Source organism: Quercus robur, chromosome 2 (genome assembly GCF_932294415.1).
Source record: "Quercus robur chromosome 2, dhQueRobu3.1, whole genome shotgun sequence".
In the NCBI taxonomy this organism is placed as follows: Eukaryota; Viridiplantae; Streptophyta; class Magnoliopsida; order Fagales; family Fagaceae; genus Quercus; species Quercus robur.
The window spans coordinates 52,158,012-52,177,174 of NC_065535.1; the positions used below are offsets into that span (position 1 = coordinate 52,158,012).

Genomic DNA, 19,163 nt, shown 5'->3' on the forward strand with positions numbered 1-19,163 from the left:
GTTAGACAAAACAAGTTTAGCATTCAAGTCTATATTCAAACATTCAAACTCTTTTAGTTTTTCAAGAGAATGTTCAGTAGGTTTCTTATACTTTTCAACTAATTTATTGGATTCATTGAGCTTAGCAATCAAATCATCCTTTTTACAAATGAACTTGCTCAAATTCTCATGAAACTTCTTAGCCTTTTTCTTCAAGAGTTTGACATTTGGAATATTAACAACACCCATAGATTCATGTAACATATTATCACAAGTATGAGGAAAAATACTCATAGAGGCATTTTCACAAACATATGACATGTTACAATCAACAACATCCATAGAAGCATACAAAGCATTATCCATGGCAATAAATACAAGGAGGTCAAGAATCACACTTAGGTAATGAAACAAAAACAAGTGTACCTACTCTGATATCAATTGAAAGTTCGAATTTGTGTCAAAACACAAGAGCTTATTTAAACCCCCAAATAAAAATTACAGTTAGATTGCTTTTACTCTAACTTATCTAAATGCGGAATAAGAGTAAATGAAGCGTAATGAACCGATAACTACTCTAATGCATAAACATGAACAACAAACAATAAAAGTAAAGCACAAGAGTAAAGGAAGAGAGATGCAACTGTAAGATAATGCCAAGATGTGTTATCGACGAGGAAACCGAAGAACTCGGCGAAAAACCCCTCCGCAACCCTCCAAGTCCAAATCGATCCACTAGAGAATAAAGTTGGAGTACACGAATAACAAATGACCCTCCAAGCCTAGTCTACCCAATGTACTTGAGCCCTCCAAGCTCCTGCTACCAACAGACTTCTCGGAGTTATGTCTTCTCTAGTTTTCCAGATGCCGCAATACACCCAATTGTATCCGCCAAGCTTTACTAGCTTCTTTTGGCAAATCCTCAAAGCTTCCCAAGCTCCAAAACACTCTTTACACTTTGAATAGGTGTGGGTTGTATTTGGGTACAAATCTTATCTTAATGTATGACAATGGGAGAGAGAAGCAGAAGAGACTATAATGATTTCTCATTAAGGATAAGTAGATCTCTCTCTAAAAGATGGGTGTGTTGTGTGGTAGAAAACCTCTCTAAGGTTTTTCTCTCTGAATAGCCTCACATTCTTTTGTGGGTAATGAGGGTATATATAGTATGGGTGAATGATAAGAAAGTCACACTTAAAATCCTCTAGGTAGAGAGTTTCGCAGGTATCTTGTGGGTTGGCCCTTCTTGCGAGACACCCGCGAAACTAACCACCTGACACGACCCTTCAGCTTCTAGCATGTGCTTCTCACATGGCTCTTTTACGGGTAGGCTTTTTGCGAGACACTCGCAAAATCCACTTGTTCATCCAGTACATGCTCAACTCTTCACCAACTTAATACTAAACCTAATACAATAAAATCCCACAAAATACAATGAACAAAATTAAAGCAATTACAACACTTTTGTTCATGGAATAAAGCCAATATAAAACATAGTTGTAAATCACAACTTTACACTACACACTAGCCACTTCAGTTGATTCTTGGAATTTCGTCTATCGTAGAGAGAAATATATTAGAGGTGGTCTATGTTGGGAAAATAAACACTTTGGGGAGTTTCTTTGAATAATTAATATAATATATAAAGGCACACTTTACCCCAAAAGACCTAAACCCAATGAGTATGTGCTCAATTATGTTATATTAACTATTCATTCTTCTCATAATTATTCAATGTGAGACTTCACTCATAAATGTAACCCAACAATCTCCCTCTAACATGTGAGTCTCTGCCTCTCTGTGGGCTTTAAGACCTTTTTGTGGGTCATGAACAAGTCCTACTCGCTCCCCCTTTCCTAATGGGCTTCTTCCTTCACTAGTGCATCATCCATGGGTCTTCACATGTCAATACCGCACGTCTTTTATCCTTCATAGGAACCTTGCACTTCACCATTATCTAGCACTATTGGCAATAATACTCATTTGTTGGGCCTTTTACAAGATCGTTTGTGTGGGCTTTATAGGCTTGCTTGGTGCAATATACCATCCCCGCTCCAATTGTGAAAAAGACCCGCAATGCTCCATTTGCATAAAGGCTTCAAGTACACATACTCTATTCCCGCTCCAACTGCAAAAGGAGTTAATGGTGATGATGCTCAAGATATAGAAGATGTTAAGTAGAGGGAGCAGCCTGCTCCACTAGAGATGGAAGAACCTCAAGTGAGGAGATCTATTAGGGAGTGTCTTCCATCGACTAGATATCCCTCTTCTGAGTATATTTTTCTTATTGATGAGGAAGAGCCAAAAAGCTTTCAAGATCTCATAAGTATAAGCAGAGCTAGATAAAGGCTATGCAAGAAGAGATGAATTCTTTGCACAAGAATAAGACTTATGAGTTGGTTGAACTTCCAAAAGGTAAGAAGGCATTAAGAAACAAATGGGTGTTCAACCACTTGACCCACTTGACCCAAATGACTTAAGCTTATGAGTTTGGTCCAATTACATTACATTAACCACTTTATCTTTTCATTCTTATTCTACGATGAATTCCACTCATACGTGTACACTCAACAATCTCCCTTTCACATGTGATTCTTTGCCTCTTTATAGGCTTCAAGACCTCTAGGACCATGATCAAGTTCTACTAGCTTCCCAGCTTCCCCCCTGCCTTATGGGCTTTTTCCATCTAAATCATGTGTCATCCCCACACATTTATTCATGGGAACCCAGCACGCACTTCCATGTCCGTGGGAACCTCACGTCACACCATGATCTAGCACCGTGTTGGGTATTTTTCTAGAATCGTTTGTGTGGACTTTGCTGTGTGCAATATACTATCCCTACTCCAACTGGAAAAGGGACTTTGATACAAAAAAATATGCTCTAATTCCATTTGTTGGGGAGATAATACAATGGGGAGACTTCAATTAAGAGATTAATATAATATATAGGGACACTACTTAATCTAAAAGGCTAAGCAATTTAGGTCAAGTAGTGTTCCTATATGTTTTACTCTCCATATCTCCACGTAAAGCGAACATCTCCAACATAATCTTCTATTTTTTTTGCATTAAATTTTCAACCTTTAACATTAAAAGCTCACATCCATTTTACTTCTTTTTTTCTTTTCTTTTTTCATCAAAGCATCCATTTTAATTTGTCATAAACTTTCCGCCTTTACTTTAAAATTTCCATTTTTGCATGCTTAAATTTTCATTCTTGTATGGTCACATTAGATTCATCTTTGATGGTTAGGCCATTCTTAATATTCTTGGAATTGTTGATGTGACTACATGTTTTTTTGGATTTGAAGATGCATGCAAGCGTGACATATTTGCCACGATTTGTTTGGACTCATATGATGCATTTGTAATTATGCCACATATATATATATATATATATATATATGCCTCTTGGGACAAACACATCGATTTACATATTAACTCCATAGTTAATATCGTAAATTCATGGTCCTTATAAAAAATGGCTTGAAAAAAGCTTTTTTTTTTTTTTTTTTTCTTTTTACAAAAAAGTTGAAAAACAAAATTCAAATTATTTCAAAAATAAATAAATATATAGGTTTCAAGGCTTCCACCAATAAAATATTTTCAAGACTTTCAAAAAATAAAAACTCATTAGACTTTTGCTATATGCCTAAATCCCTTCTAGGAATTTTTCCAAAACACAAACTTACGAGACGTTTGTTAAACTCTTCTAGGGAATTTTCCCAAATCTAAACTCATGAGATTTTTATCAAAACCCTTCTAGGGACTTTTTGAATAAAAACTCATGAGATTTTCACAAAACTCTTTTAAAGGTCATCCTTTCTCTTAAAAATTCATGAGATTTTCACAAAAACCCTTTTAAGGATTTTTCATTAAAAACTTATGAGGTTTTCAAAAATGAATATTTTTCAAACATGATGCTAGGCCATTGGCTTAAATCAATTAAGCCCATGACCCCCAAAAGCCAAACACCCCCCCCCCCCCCCCCCCCAACTAACAATTTATTTTGGTGCTTTTCTTTCCATAAGATATAAACATGAGGATTTAATTTGAATTGTTAGCTTATTTAAGAAAGTGAGGTAAGCCACTTTGGCTTTTTCACCTTTTTAAGTGTTTATGCCTTTTATTTCTAAAAATAAATTGCTCATTCATGCACACATCATCTAAGAATAGATTTCTATATGCTTATTGTGAACGCATCGAGAGGAGAGTATGCCTTGGCCAAGTGGACCGGGGTAAAGAAAAGAAAGGGAGTCGCCACCTAGATTAGGTCTACAAACCATATATAAAGCGTCTTTCGTGGAAGGATTGATCTTACTACTAGAGTATGGGTTCGGAGTTTAGGTACAACTTAGAAAGGTGTTAGACACCCAAGACCGCCCAACTCGTGGGTTGGCTTCCACTCATTGTGTCTTACGTCTTAATCTTGTTAAAGGCATATTCAATATTGTCATTCTAGACTCACACACATGCTAACATACATCTAGGAAAGAAACATGACATTTCATCCCAAACCATGACATGCATCTATCATGCATCTCATATCACATCTTAGCATACATCTATCAACATAGCATCCATTACATCCAAGGTAGAAATATGTATATATCAAATCAATGCAGAAACATAGGCATGGCAAGATCAAAACAACATGTTCACATATTCATAGCAAACCTAGATTGCACATGTAATACACATCATATCTATCATATCCACAACCTGATGCATGTTCATGTGAATGCATGACTTACCTTACTCCACCATAGCAACTATGCATCAATGCATAGTCATATGAATGTGTGTTCATGGCAAAACAAAGAAAAACACATTAAGGGAACCCCAATCTAGCATGTGATGATGAGAAGAACAATCAAACAAACAAACAGAAAAACGGAGACTTACAAGCATAAAGAGTAACAAGGAAGAGGCATATTATATAAGAGAAATAAAGAAATAGAATCAAAAAGGGTCGGATTAGGGTTTTTGGGCATGAGTATGCATGTGCATACATAGAGCATGCGTGCGCAACTCAGTTGTATGCGTACGCATACAACAAGTATGTGTGCACATGCAGAAGGCATGTACACACACTCACCCTCAACCCTAACCCAGAAACACAAAAATGCAAAACAAGGCAGAAGTAAAACTATAAATCTAACAACCTAATATGCCTTAAAACATAAAACATAGAAAACCTAAACTTAAACAGACATGTTATAATATAAACTAAACAAGAAAAACAAAGAAAACAGGAATCAAAACAAAGACAAAAGGAGAAAAGAGAAAAAGCTTTATACCTTAAAACACAAAGCTTCTTGGCTTGATTTGGACCATTTCCCTCAATCAAATTTACTCAAAATCAAATAAAAAAGTTATTAGTAATCTTAAAATTCCAAGATCAAGGCCAGAAAATGTCTCAATCAAAAAAATATTGGCTTGTGGATGTTTTGTGAAAAACTCCCTCTTTAATTCACTATTTCTAGTGAATTTTTTGTTTACCCTTAGGATTTTCTATATGTTTTGAAAAGCTACTATGTATGCCTTTATATAATGATAAAATAAGGGTTTGGAACGGCTCTTAGACTATGTGGGATTCATTCCAAAATCCATCTTTAATGCATAAAAACTTGTCTTTCATAATTTCTAGAACCCTAACATGCATACGCATGCATAAAACATGCGTACGTAGAGCTTGAGCATGTGTGCGCATACGTGTGTATGTGTACGCATGCCCTAAGGTTTCCTTAGTCTTTATTTTCCAAAAATAGCTTATTTTATTCATTAAAAAAATAATTTTTTTCCTAAAACATTTTCCTCAAGTCAATTTCAATCTGATTTGGCCCTAAACCAACTTTGGGCTTTAGAATTTCGACATCATTGGGTAACAGGGGCCTGAGTCATAAGGGGTACAAAATGTAGTGTCTACACTTATGCATTCATATGTCATCCTAGGATATGTTCAAATGTCATGCATTCGCATGTCATCTTATCATGGATTTTTGTATACTCACACATTCACATGTCACATGACATGCACTTGTTTAACTTATACATGATCACACACATGCAAAAAAAAAAAAAAAAAAAAAAAATCAAACCAAATGCCAAATTCTTTAGTTATTATTTAAATAATTATCTTTAAGACTAAATTCTAGATAAGGTACTATCTTTTAGGATAAACATTGTGAGGTTTATAACATATTCCCCACCATTAACCGAGCGTTTGAGTCCACATCTTCTGGTTCGACACATTTGCCTACCTTTTCAATTTAGGACCCATTAAGAAAAGCCCTTAGCTAATAGGTTAATTAGTAGGTAACGACTCCTAAAAAATGGAAAGATAAATAAAAGACTTACTTACACTGTTACACATACACATCACCCATTGTAGGACATGTGTCACACACTTTACATTACATCTCACGGGTCACCAAAGTGAAAACCCTCAAAGGTGAACACGGTAAAAATTAGATTACGACAATCCATTAACTATATCCCTACATTTGCACAAGGGTGAGCGCAATTGACTTTGAAAAGACTCACTCAAGGTTTACTCATTTGATATAAATTTTAATTTCGAAAATAATTAAGGTGTCACAACAAAGGAAATCGGGTCTAACTCTATGGGTAAGCAACTTAGACAATTGCCTAAGGGAGCCAAGTAGAAAAAGTCCCTCAAAATTGTGGGAAAGTAAAAATTCTAGGTTGGTTTCACAAAAAAGAAAAAAATGATCTTCGGTACACTCTTTCTATTCCCCTTCTCAAATAGTGAATCAATTTTTTCCCTCCACCTTAATCTTCTGTGTAGAGAGAAAGAAGCTATAAAGCCCCAAAATTATGGGCCAATCTTGGTTTAGTCTCAATAAGAAGGGAGGGAGGAGAGAGAGAGAGAGAGAGAGAGAGATCCCATGTTCTATAATTTATAACACTGTAAATATTTTTTGTTTATAAATGTCGATTGGAAAAATATCAATATGGATATAAAATATAAGAAAAAAAAATGTGTGACCATCACTGCGACAATTTACATGCATTGACTGTATGTACATTAAAAATAATTTTATCTAGAAAAATGTTGTACCTAAAATGTCCTTTTATTTTATATTAAAAAATTGAGGACTTTTCATAAGAATTTTATTTTTTTATAATAAAAAATGTAAAATATTAAAGATTAAAAAAAAAAAAAAAATCAGTTTTCGACTTATATTTGGGAATGCCTTTAAAAGAAAAAATTAAAGAAAAAGAAACACTTAAATTTGAATGAAGATACCGTTATTCACTTCATTGCAAATATTTAAAAAAAAAAAAAAAAATACTAGTTCCACAATTAAATTCAGTTTTGAAAATATATGTCTATTTGACGAAAGAAAAAGGAGGGAAGAGTGGAAGATCCCTCATTAATTTTAAGTCTACATCTTGTCAACTTTGCTTTCTAAAAATCTTGTTCCACTTCTTTTTTTTTTCAAGTTTTATGTATACTCCCTTTAATAATACTTTTCAACTAAACCCTCCTTCACACTTTGACTTGTTCTTCTCAATTTATAATTCCATTAGACATGCTCCTACTTGGATGGTCTATAAATATGGTTAGGATAGGGAAACTTAGCATATCAAGTATCAAATCTCGAAATGAAAGCCATTCTAGTGGTCTGTTTTCTCTTGCTTTCCACATTTTTCATTCCTTCTTCAAATGCAGCTAGAGATTTAGCAGGTGAGAACACTATAGTTTCTAGTAGATAGTTGTGTTTTAATCTATTTTGTAGCATACTTATTAAACTGAACTTATGATATTGTTTATAAAAAACAGATCATGAGTAAGAGTTTACATAGCAGTTGGTCAATTATGTGAGAATTATTTGGTGCGTTTCTGATAAATTATTGCCAAATACTAGCTACGTACTATAATTTTTTACTTTTGTCGGTTTTACAATATATGGAACTCTTATTCCCAAATCGTATCGCCTGGTTCTAAGCCATGTTTTCCTTTTCAGATTTTAAGTTATATTCTGATAATTACTTCATATCATATCTCAGATCAATCTGCAGTAGGATTACCTTATGAGGATCCTGATAAGCCAGTAGTTACGTGTGGTCGTGGAAAGTCATATCGTGAATGTCTACCCGGCCCCAGGAAGCCACTATCTCCTCCTTTAACGCCGCTATCTACACCTGTGACTTCACCATCTCAAACTGCAACTACGCCATCTCCACCTAGCAAGTCCTTCCCTGAGTGTGGTCGTGGAAAGCCATATACTTCATGCATTCCAAAGCCACCAAAACCTTGTTTCATCTACGGTCGCGAAGGTTGCTCATCACCTTAAACCCCTTTTGAGTTTTAGATTATGGCTATAAATAAGTCATCTTTGTTTGATGTATTATATATGGTTTGGGGTTTGTGATGCCTCTAATTCTCAGTGTTGTAATAATTTGCACTCAATAAGCTACGGCCTTTTTCTTTCTTTCTTTTTTGCCCATTTTGTTACAATGAACCCTGAGAACCATGTAGTTTGCAGTATAAGGTTTGCAAAATAAAAGAGCTGACTAAAGTCAGTCCATTGAGTATTTGTGGCACTTCCATGCAAATTCTAATTATAATCTCTTCCACTGTTCGACAAAAAAAGAGGTAAAGGAATTTTTTTGAGGCCTAGTCATGGGTGCAAGGGGGGAAAAGGGCAAATGATAAAAAGTAAAAACATTATTGTTAATTAGGTATAAAGTTGACAAATCCATAACAATATAAATCTTGTTGGGTTTTAATGTACAAAATTAAGTTCAAGACTATTAAAGTAGTGTGTAGTGTGATTATATGTGATGATTGAATAATGAATGGAAGAATAAAAGAGGAGCACAAAATTTTTTTTACGTAATTCAACCTAACGGTCTACATGCATCTATGGTATAAAAGTCCTATTAAGTTCCTCATGTTACTGTAAACCCATAGTAAAGTTTATATATTAAAAAATATTTGATTAACTTTTTAGATCAACCTAAATTGTAAATGAATTTTTGATATAAAGGGTTTGTTTGGATAGAACTTATTTTGCTGAAACTGAAAACTGAAAACTGAAAACACTGTAGCAAAATAATTTTTAAATGTGTGAATAGTGTTGTGGGATCCATTTTTAATGAAAAAATTGATAAAAAATGAAATTTGTGGGTCCATGAACAGTGCACGGATGCACTGTTCACGGAAGACCGGTCAAAAGTTGCGGCTACTGTTCATGTACCGTACATGAACAGTACCGCTTGTTGGGAAAAACGCGTGAAAAAAAAAAAAAAAAACGCAAGAAACTTAAAACGCAGCAAACGCAACATGGATCCAAACTCAGCCTAAGTGTTAATAACTTAGTCATAGTATTTTACTCTACTACTTAGTATTTAACTTAGTTTAAGATGTTTAGTAGTGTAAACGTGTAATTGTAAATACTTTTACTTTTTGTGTTTTTTTTTCCTTTTAATTAACTTTTTTTTAAAAATAAAATAAATGGGGGCATGGACACTACCACTAATGGCTACTAAATGGCTAGTTAGTGCCTTTATGTTTATGCATGTAGCACCTTGGCATGTAGTCTAAATAGATTTTAGTGGAAAAAAAAAAAGGTTTAAAAAAATGGGTCGGGTTGGCCAGCAAAAATAAAAAAAAGGCAAGTTATGGGTTGGCTTGTTTTTTTATTTAGGCCAAAAAATTTGAATTTGGACTTGGTCAAAACGGGTAGGTTCAGGTCGAGTCAGCAAATTTCAACCTAGTTTGCCATGTCATAGAGGCCTAAAACAACATGGGAGGGGGAATTTGAAATAAAATAATAATAATAATAATAATAAAAAGACAGTCCTACCCAAGACCTGAGAAACCAACCCGACTTAGACCCAAATATTTGGGCTTGGGTTGGGCTTTTGCCTGGCATTTATCCAGTTAGGTTGCAAGTGGCTGTGAACACCGACCCAACCTGACCCAATATCAATCCTACCCTTAATATATAATATATGTTTTGGGGTTTGCGATGCCTCTTATAATTCCTAGTCATGCATTATGCATTCTATAGTAGTTTCATGCAATCCAATGTGTGCAAAATAGAAGTCTTTGACTAAAATTTAGTTAGTTGGCTAATTTGTGGTGTCGTTTATCTTTCCGCATTTTATTACTGCTCTGTAACTAATCAAATCTAAATCCAAGAATATACTCGGTTAACTAATTGAATTGGGTTAATTGGATTAAAATCATAATCAATCAATTGGGTCTAAACTATCTAACAAATGTTTTGAGAGAAGGTTGTTAGCAATGACAACGCTGGGCCGACCCAATAGATTTAGAGGCTTAAGACAATATATTCTAATGAGGTCTTTTTGCTATCACTTTAGCATTTTAAATGTTTATCAGGGCCATGGAAATGGGGATATTCAGGATTTCCTCATAGTTTTTATTTTATTTTTTTTACAAAGCATCCCATATGTGGTGTGGGGATAAATTTTGTTTCCTCTCTCTCTCTCAATAATTTTGCTTTATTTGTAACAAAAATCTATATTGTGTGTTTGATTTTGTTGGAGGAATGAGAAAATCCTAGCAATTAGTGTTGGATGTGATCTCACCTCCGTTGGGGAACAAAACTGGAAAAATGTAATTTTGTATGGAAAAAAAAAAGGCAAAAATGTTTTAAAAAACCGTTTTGAATATATACATATATATATATATATAGTCACAATTTTTTTATTTGAATTTTATAATTTAATAGTTACAACGAAGATGAGAGATTTGATCCATGTATGTCTTTTAACAAAAAAACCATGAAGAGGTGCTAACAATTTTTTATTTTTTATTTTGAAGAAGAAGGTGCTAACTAGTTGAGTTACAAAACTATTAGCAATATTTTTCTTCTCTAATGTGAACAAAAGGACACAATTTTAATTCATTAAAGCTTACCTTGTTTTATATAAGTTGGTGTGACATTCTTCTCAAAAGAAAAAGGTCGACATTTAACGGACATGTTAGTAGTAAATATGAATGAAAAGATTTTTTTTTCTTCACAATTTCAAGTTTTGTTAAGGGTATGATCCCAATAGCAAATTTTAAACTTTAGTGGAAAAAATAAAAAATAGCTTTAATTAAGGGTATAAATTTAATTTAATCTTAATTACAATTGAAAATCTAATATGTATTATTTCTAAGAATTTGTATCTAAGTTTTACTTATTCTTTATTCACGTGCCTTGTTCCTAGGGTAATTGATTTTTCTTTGTCTGAAGACTAATCCCCTGTTTGAAGACGAAACGACAGAATTCAATGATGTTGAATTGAGGTAGACATATTGCTACCATGCAATATCCACGAAATATGTCCGAGGAAAACCCATTGATTGGACCATTGCCTTGAAATTTCTTTTTAATTCAATGTCAAGGTTTTTTTTTTTTTTTTTTTCCCTGATAGGAAAAGAAAAAGTATTAAGCTCTAAGAAAAAAAAGTTGATAAAATAACGACACCAGGCCAGTACTTTAGATTGCAGTCATTGCACGCACATTGCAAAATTTGGAGCCACCTAATTCAAAGCTGTCTGAATTGGGACCAGTAGGAGATTTTTGTATAAAAGTTTGTTTTATTTTTGGGCAATTATAAGTCATTGTTAAGCAGACAAAAAAGAATTCAGCAAAAAAAAAAAAAAAAAAAAGCAGACAAAAAAGTGGTACCTCTTTTTTCTATTATTTTTGGAATTAGTGAAGACACGGGTGATTAACAAATGTTCCAATCTAAAAAAAAAATAGAAAAAAGAGGTACCACTTTTTTGACTGCTTAACAATGACTTATAATTGCCCAAAAATAAAACAATGACTTTTATATAAAAATCTCCTACTGGTTCCAATTCAGACAGCTTTGAGTTAGGTGGCTCCAAATAAAATAAAAATTCCTATTTTGTTAGTTTTCTTTCTCTGTTTACCAAATTTAGAGAGACTTTTCAAACTGCAATCTTAAAAAAAAAAAAAAAAAAAAAAAAAAAAAAAAAAAAAAAAAAAAAGAAAAAAGACAAGCTTTTTAAGTTATTGTAATATTTTAACTAGAGTACACATTAATTGGCCCTCAAGGAAAATTTTATTTTGGTCTTTTACACTTCAAAATATTTACTTTGACTCTTAATGAAGAATTGGTTGATCACTTCCAAATGTTTCGGTGTTTCGACTTGGTGAAGACTTAAGGTCGTCAACTACAGGTTGAACTATTATGTTAGTTAATTTTCTAAATTTAAATAATTTAGATAGACATTTCAAACAATTTTATATAGAAAAGTAGACCATAATTTGCTAGATTAATGAGGCTACTAATTAGCGGGGTTATGACTTATAAGGATGCATATGTTTATTTTGCTAAAAAAAATTTGCGCATTGAAACCAAAATTAAAAATTCACCAAAATGACCATTGAAGTAGTGCTGTAACGGAGAAGACAGATTGAGCCATACTTCACTGATATTTAAGTAGAAATAGGAGAAGCACAATTCCAATGAATTTTCTTTTATTTTGATAGCTTCAATCTCATATAATCTATTTATTCCATCCTAAGTTATACGTTTTAATTTGAAATAATTTTTCTTTGTTCTTTAGTTTTACAAAAGTGCAGAATAACATAGAATTGTGAGGAAATAAATTTATCTACTTTACATTTATTTTGGGATGTCTTAAAAAGGAAAACCAAAATATTTAAATTTAAACAAAGAATAAAAATTAAGTTCATTGTAAAAATTGAAAAAAAAAAAAAGCATTCATCTCTCCACAATTAAAGTAAGGTTCAATTTTTTATTTATTTTTTTATTTCTGCTTTTATGTCAAGATTTGTGAACTAATGATAGCACGTAAAAAGAATAGTAATGGCAATGCATTTCAATTGTTTTTCGAAAATAAATAAATAAATAAACAAACTTAGAGAAAACTTTGCCCTTGTCAATTTAAACGTAGAGAAAAATTTGCCCTTGTCAAATTCTAAGTCTTCTAGTCAACTTTTTCTAAGTCTTCTTTTTTGATTTTGTGTTACACTTATAATACTGTAATACTTTTCAATTATATCCCAGTTGATACCTTGTTCCAGTGAGTTTAATAGTCCACACACATGCTCCTGCTTGGATTGTCCATAAATAAGACCAAGGTAGAGAAGCTTAGCACCCCTAACTCTCAAAAATCAAAATGAAGGCCTTTCTAATTGTTTGCTTTCTCTTGGTTTCCACTTTTTTCATTCCTTCTTCAAGTGTTACCTTTAGGGTTCCAATACCAAAATTAAAACCAAAACCTGGTAATGAGAGCGCTAATTTCTACTTTCTAGTAGATAGTTCTGTTTTAAATTTAAATTCCAGCACATATTTTAAACTAAATTTCTGATTTTTTTAAAAAAAAAAATACAAAAGGCACTTCATTGAGTAAGATTTTACAGACTAGCACAGTTGCTCATTTATGTTGATAAATATTTTGAATATAAGCTTGTTTCAAATAGTTGATCTAAAATGACTGTAATTCAAAATTAGTTTTCTATGTGCTGATATTGAAATGAGTTTTCTTGTTTTTACTCACCTTAAAAATAACCACTTATTCACCTCAAAAAACTAGTGTGCTTCTGATAAATTCTAACCAAATACTAACTAGTTATCGCCTACTTTCATTTTTTGAGATTTTCAATAAATTGAACTTTAGTTCCCATTGCTGTGACCTATATTGTTTTCCTCGTTTATTTCTTCAATATGATCAAAAGCTGATAACTTTATCTCTTATCTTATCTCAGGTGGCAGGGTCTGTAATCCATTTAAACAAAATTGTCGGAGGCCAAGAGTTCCAAATCTGCCACCTCTGCCTTCAGTGTCACCTCCACCCTTCTATAGACGGCCAAATCCACCAATATTCCATAAGCCGCCACCACCTCCAACCCCTTGAGATACCATGCATAGTTCATCAATAAACAAGGATAAAGTTGCTTATTCTCGTGGAGAGTAGTAATTAAGAATTAATAAAGTGTGTTTTTTGTGATATATAGTTTGGGGTTCGTGATGGACTCTATCATAGTTTGATGTAATTTTTGCAAAATAAGAGAGCTGTAGGCTTGGAGTTTGTGTGATATATTATGGAGTTTGTCATGCACTCCATAATAATTTGATGTAATATTGTTTGCGAAATTAAAGAGCTGTTGGCTTGTTTGAGAGACTTCTATACAAATTCTAATTATGTAGCGACTAGCCTTTTGATTAAAGTTCTGGGGTGAATCTAATCTCAGTTGGATTGTCGGGAAAAAGATTTTGAGCAGAAGCCCAAGTAGTCAAAAAATGAGAAGTAAAGCAGCGACTATCGGCACATTCAATCTAGATTTAGCAACTGGACGAAACAAGAGTAGATACCAATTGGTATTTACTTGCAAGAAGAGTCACGCATAATAATCATGTTATATATATAGCCGATAACACACATGATGTCCTTATTTGCACCATTCATGAACAGACATTAAGGAATGTAGAATTAAACTATTAATTCATCAGATTCCTCTTTATCACAAGAATCGAATTATTCAGGACTCGCAGAATATAGCGACATGGTATTGCATAATTAATGGGAATCGACCCATACCACTATTATGTAAGAGGATTTGCAACCTCCAACCTTGTGGCTGTTTGATGCACGATACTTTGAGAGGGGCTAAAGATAAATATTTTGACCATTTAGTTGCTGTGACACATGCTGGTGATAAGGAAGCTCTTGCCAAGTATGCTATGAAGAATGACCCCTCCAACAAGAAGCCTTGTTCCAGAGTCAGTCAAAGTTGATTCGTCAGATTGTAATAGGATTCTCTTCACTTGAAATCGATCAATTTCATGCTTAATATTAAATATTACAGATTTAAAGGTATATAAACCAATATCATGTTATTTAAAATTTTTAATGATGTGATACTTTGACACTATCAAATTTAGGAAAATAAAATTTTAACTATGAAATTAACTCTCTTCATTTCATGTGAAATGGAGAGTTCCTTGTTTTTGCAAGATATGAGTCCCTTCTAGCCCTTATAGTTTGTAAATATTATTATTATTATTCTTATTCACGTCTCTATTAGATGATTGTCAATTTATTTTAGGAACTCTCAATGTGTATTCCTTGTGATGAACTCTAATGGCTCTTTTCGTCATTTGGTGAAAATGATTTTGAGTGTATGTTTGATTATATCTTTGAAAATGTCCAAGAAAAATTTTCAGGTTTTTGCTTGGCTTCCTGAAAATGTTATGAAAAACATATTTTCTACTACTTTTTCGTATTTTCTCATCTCTCAAACATATTCTCTACTACTTTTTCGTTTTGGTGTTTTGGTCTTCTCAGTTTTAATTCACTAGAAGGGGTAGCTTGGTACTCTTGATCTCAAACTATCAACTTCCTATTAACAAATCCTCTTCTAGAGAAACTTTCTTACTTGTAGTGCTCAAGTGGCATGCATATAAGGTTTCTATTTTTTTTTTTTTTTAATTATACCATAGTTATTTTGATTCAAGCATGTTTTATTTTCAAATTCTTCACATGTTCTTGATTTTTTAGCATGCTAGATCAAGCTTGTCCTTAGCTTTCTCATGTTTTAGGGTTTAATTTAAATATAACATATTCACATGCTCTTAGATTAGAGTTTATCACATTACTCACATATTCACCATGTCTTTCATTTTCAATTATTTTGATCTATCTTTGCATGCCTTGAAAAGGGTTTTATCATGCTCTTGAATGCTTGTTTCACTTTATAATCACATGTTCTTGGATGATATAAACTGTTTGAATGATGTGATATGATCATTAGTCACTAAAGTCTAGAAGTTTCACCAAGCAAGATTGGTGTTAAACACCTTTCCATCTTGTAACTTAGCCTCTAAACTTAGACGAAGGTTAGTAGATTATGCTTTTCCTTGTAATTTTCAATTTCTCTCATTCTATTTGGCGGCTCTGCAATACTTTGTCATATGCAATTTAATAAATGTTAAAAAAGATTAATCTAGCTAATAACAAAGGCTTGAAAGCGAAGTACATTTCAACACTATCATTTTCATTGATATTTTAATAATGTAAAAATAATTATCATATATAGTTCCACAAATGATAATATAAAAAGGAAGGAGCTTCTTCTCAAATGTTTTGTGTATCCCATTATTATGTACATGTTCATAGAGTTCGTTTATAATCACTAACATGCATGATAGAATAACATAATAAGTAACTGGTAAGATAATAATAAAATGTTGCTTAATATTTTGCAGAAACTCTACCAAAACAAATACTTAAAATTTCTTTTGATTGATTTGTAACAAATGTTGCCTACATGAGATAGCAATACAGATTAGGATTAATTATAGTGTAAACACTTCGAATTTACTTTGTTAATTTTAAAACCTTGACTGTTGGTGGCAAAAGTTTTTCTCGTCTAAGGTTTTCTCTCCGTGACCATATCACGTGTATACTCGATCTATATTCCACTTTATTTATTTTTGTGGTATTGGTGCATGCTTGAATAACCATGACATGAAAGCGTAATTGATTAATTAATTAAGTTAACTTGGCCTAAAGTTGGTTAATTCGCAACAACCCAGGTCTAAATTTCTCTACACAAACAGATCATAAAGACCAAAGAAAAGGAAAGAAGACAGCACATCTTAATAGAACAGTAAGTTGCATAGAAATTTAAGCAGTGTATATACACTAATAATTGGAAAAAGTCAGAAAGAAGATAGAGTTTTGGGAAAAAAAATATTGCGTTTAGGATATCCGGTAAGACTAACTAAAGGCATCTCTAGCTATCTACTTAATAAATTACTGAATTTGCTTTTAAACCTAGAAATTAAACATATAGAGTCCAAAGAAATAAATTACTGGATTTGCTTTAAAACCTAGAAATTAAACATATAGAGTCCAAAGAAAATGAAAGAAGACAACCCATCTGAATAGAGCAAAAACTTGCATAGAAATTTAAGGAGAGCATATACACTAATATTAAAAAAGTCACAAAGAAGATAAAAATTTTGAAAAAACTTTTATGTCAGGGATATTTATCCAGTAAGAATAACTAAAGGCCTCCCTTCATAATAAATTGCTAAATTTGTTTAGTTGTAAGATCATACATGTGGATGAAATCTTTCATTCACTACCAACATATGTTATTACAATGCATTAGAACAAATCAAATCAAGCAAGTTGAGTTAAAAGAAAAGGAAAGAAAGAAGATAGCACATCTTAATTAAAAAAATAAGAGTAAGTCTAGCATCATAACCATTTTCACAACTTTGCTATAACTTGACCATGTGGTGACTTGTGAATGGTGAAATAATTATAGACCCACATGAACCAATTATTTTTATGTCCAAAATTATAAAAATTGTTGTGGTAATAGACTTACTCAAAAAATAACTAGCACAAAAATTTAAAGAAAGCAAATAGAAAGTTACAAAGAAGGCAAGAATTTTTGAAAATTTAATATGACATGAATTCAGTAAGACTATAACGAAAGACATCTCAATCTTCTTAATATATTGCTAAATGTTTTGAGCTATATATAATAACACTTTACTCTTAATTGTGGATGGAACTTTTCGTATTCTCTACCTTGTTTCAGAACAGTGCATTAGATAAAGTTATCAAATTAAGCATGCGAAGTTAAAAACAAAGACATGGTTTACTTATTTGTACAAGAAAAATGAGTAATGAACCATACGAATATTGTTGGGACTTGCACATGTGTATATATACATATATATATTTTTCTTAATAACTTGCCCTTTTAGCAAATAAAAAGTTAGCCAAATATATGCACACATAGTAGTGGTACTACTTTTAGCAACAAAAAAAATATAGTAGTGGTACTACTACTAATAAAAATGCTAATCTATTTATATTATTTTACCAGTTTTCAAAGAATTAGAAGTTTTTCCAGTATCTTGAGGTAACTCGGCACAATATAAAGTTCTACAATCTCTTAGATTTGGAAACTTGAGTGGGGAATGGGGAACGAGAAGAATGATTGAAGAACAGAGGTAGAACCGTAGAAGACTTCCAATAAACTGACATAGTGTTCATGTCTTTTCTCTTTTTTTCTTTTTTGGCGAAAACACTATTTTGATCCCTACATTTTGAGGTCATAGTCATTTTGGTCTCTACATTTTAGTAGCGGTCAATTTGGTTCATGTTGCAATCAATTTAGTTCCTACCATTAACTCACTAACAGAAAATATCTGTGGCAAATAGTTTGCATTGTTGACACACATGTGGCTAACAAAATAATATAATATTAAATAATTAAATATTTAAAAAGCAACCTAAGCATTTTAATTAAAACAAAACCCACAAAAAACTAAAAATATTAATTGAAAGCAAAAAATGATTATTTTTTAGAAAAATCCTCAATTTCTTTTATTTTTTCTACTATATTCTTAAAACATTTTCTTAGCTACTAACCATAATTTCCAGCAACACAACAATCTAAAACTAAAAAATAATCACACAGTTATTAAAACTTTATTTTTTTTTTTTACAATTATCTCTTTTTATCTATTTTCCTAGCAACTTCACAAAACCATCAAAACCACCACAATCAGATTCGACCATTTATAGCCACCATCAACATCAAAACCATTGAAGGTTGAACCACCCAAGACTGAAATCCTCAACCACCAAAAATCAGTTTTTCATTTCCAATCCAACAAAACATTCAAAATAGCAAGGCCTAGAACCGTATCCCTACCGCCGATATCAAATGGATGAGAACCATTCCTCCTCCTTGCGTCGCCCATGACAGTGTCCTCTGCGTCTACTGTTCCCCTTTTGCATTTGCTGTCGAAGCCTCGCACGAAGTCACTAATGTCCGTTCTTGCTCCACCATGCTCAGCCATGGTTATTAGAAATAAATATTTGGATTTCTGCTACGTGTGTGTGTGTGTGTGTGTGTGTGTGTGTGTGTGTGAGAGAGAGAGAGAGAGAGAGAGAGAGAGAGAGAGAGAGAGAGAGGGAAGCTTATTGTTAGTGTACAGCTTAGACTAGATAAGCCCCATTGGGCTTAGCCCAATATACTGTACTTGTAGTTTACTCATACTACTTATATTGCACACATACCTAGCCTATATAAGACACTCTATTGCACAATATACAAACTATTTAGTCTTTTTCTCTCTCACTTTATATTGTTAACATGGTATCAG

At 32.6% G+C, this 19,163-nt stretch overlaps 1 protein-coding gene and 1 long non-coding RNA gene across 3 annotated transcripts; both read left to right on the forward strand.

Moving 5' to 3' along the window:
- The first annotated feature begins 7,603 nt into the window (after window positions 1–7,603).
- On the forward strand, window positions 7,604–8,546 carry LOC126706683 (uncharacterized). 2 transcript variants are annotated; one of them, XM_050406225.1, is made up of 3 exons: window positions 7,609–7,695; window positions 8,019–8,039; window positions 8,106–8,546. In XM_050406225.1, exons 1-3 carry the CDS (start codon window positions 7,614–7,616, stop codon window positions 8,303–8,305), a joined length of 303 nt encoding a protein of 100 aa, XP_050262182.1. In that variant the 5' UTR covers window positions 7,609–7,613; the 3' UTR covers window positions 8,306–8,546. The 2 variants fall into 2 exon arrangements, with proteins under 2 accessions (XP_050262174.1, XP_050262182.1); XM_050406217.1 differs by having other exon boundaries at window positions 7,604–7,695; window positions 8,019–8,546.
- A 4,420-nt stretch (window positions 8,547–12,966) lies between these two features.
- Window positions 12,967–14,151, forward strand: LOC126713947 (uncharacterized). Its single transcript, XR_007651498.1, has 2 exons — window positions 12,967–13,252; window positions 13,736–14,151. It is a non-coding gene; the product is annotated as an uncharacterized LOC126713947 (long non-coding RNA).
- The last annotated feature ends 5,012 nt before the right edge of the window (window positions 14,152–19,163 follow it).

Bases quoted from the DNA above. Each gene is read 5' to 3' on its own strand.
- LOC126706683 (XM_050406217.1), top strand. From the start codon at position 7,614: ATGAAAGCCATTCTAGTGGTCTGTTTTCTCTTGCTTTCCACATTTTTC. The intron at 7,696-8,018 runs GTGAGAACACTA...ATCATATCTCAG, and splicing joins TGCAGCTAGAGATTTAGCAG to ATCAATCTGCAGTAGGATTA.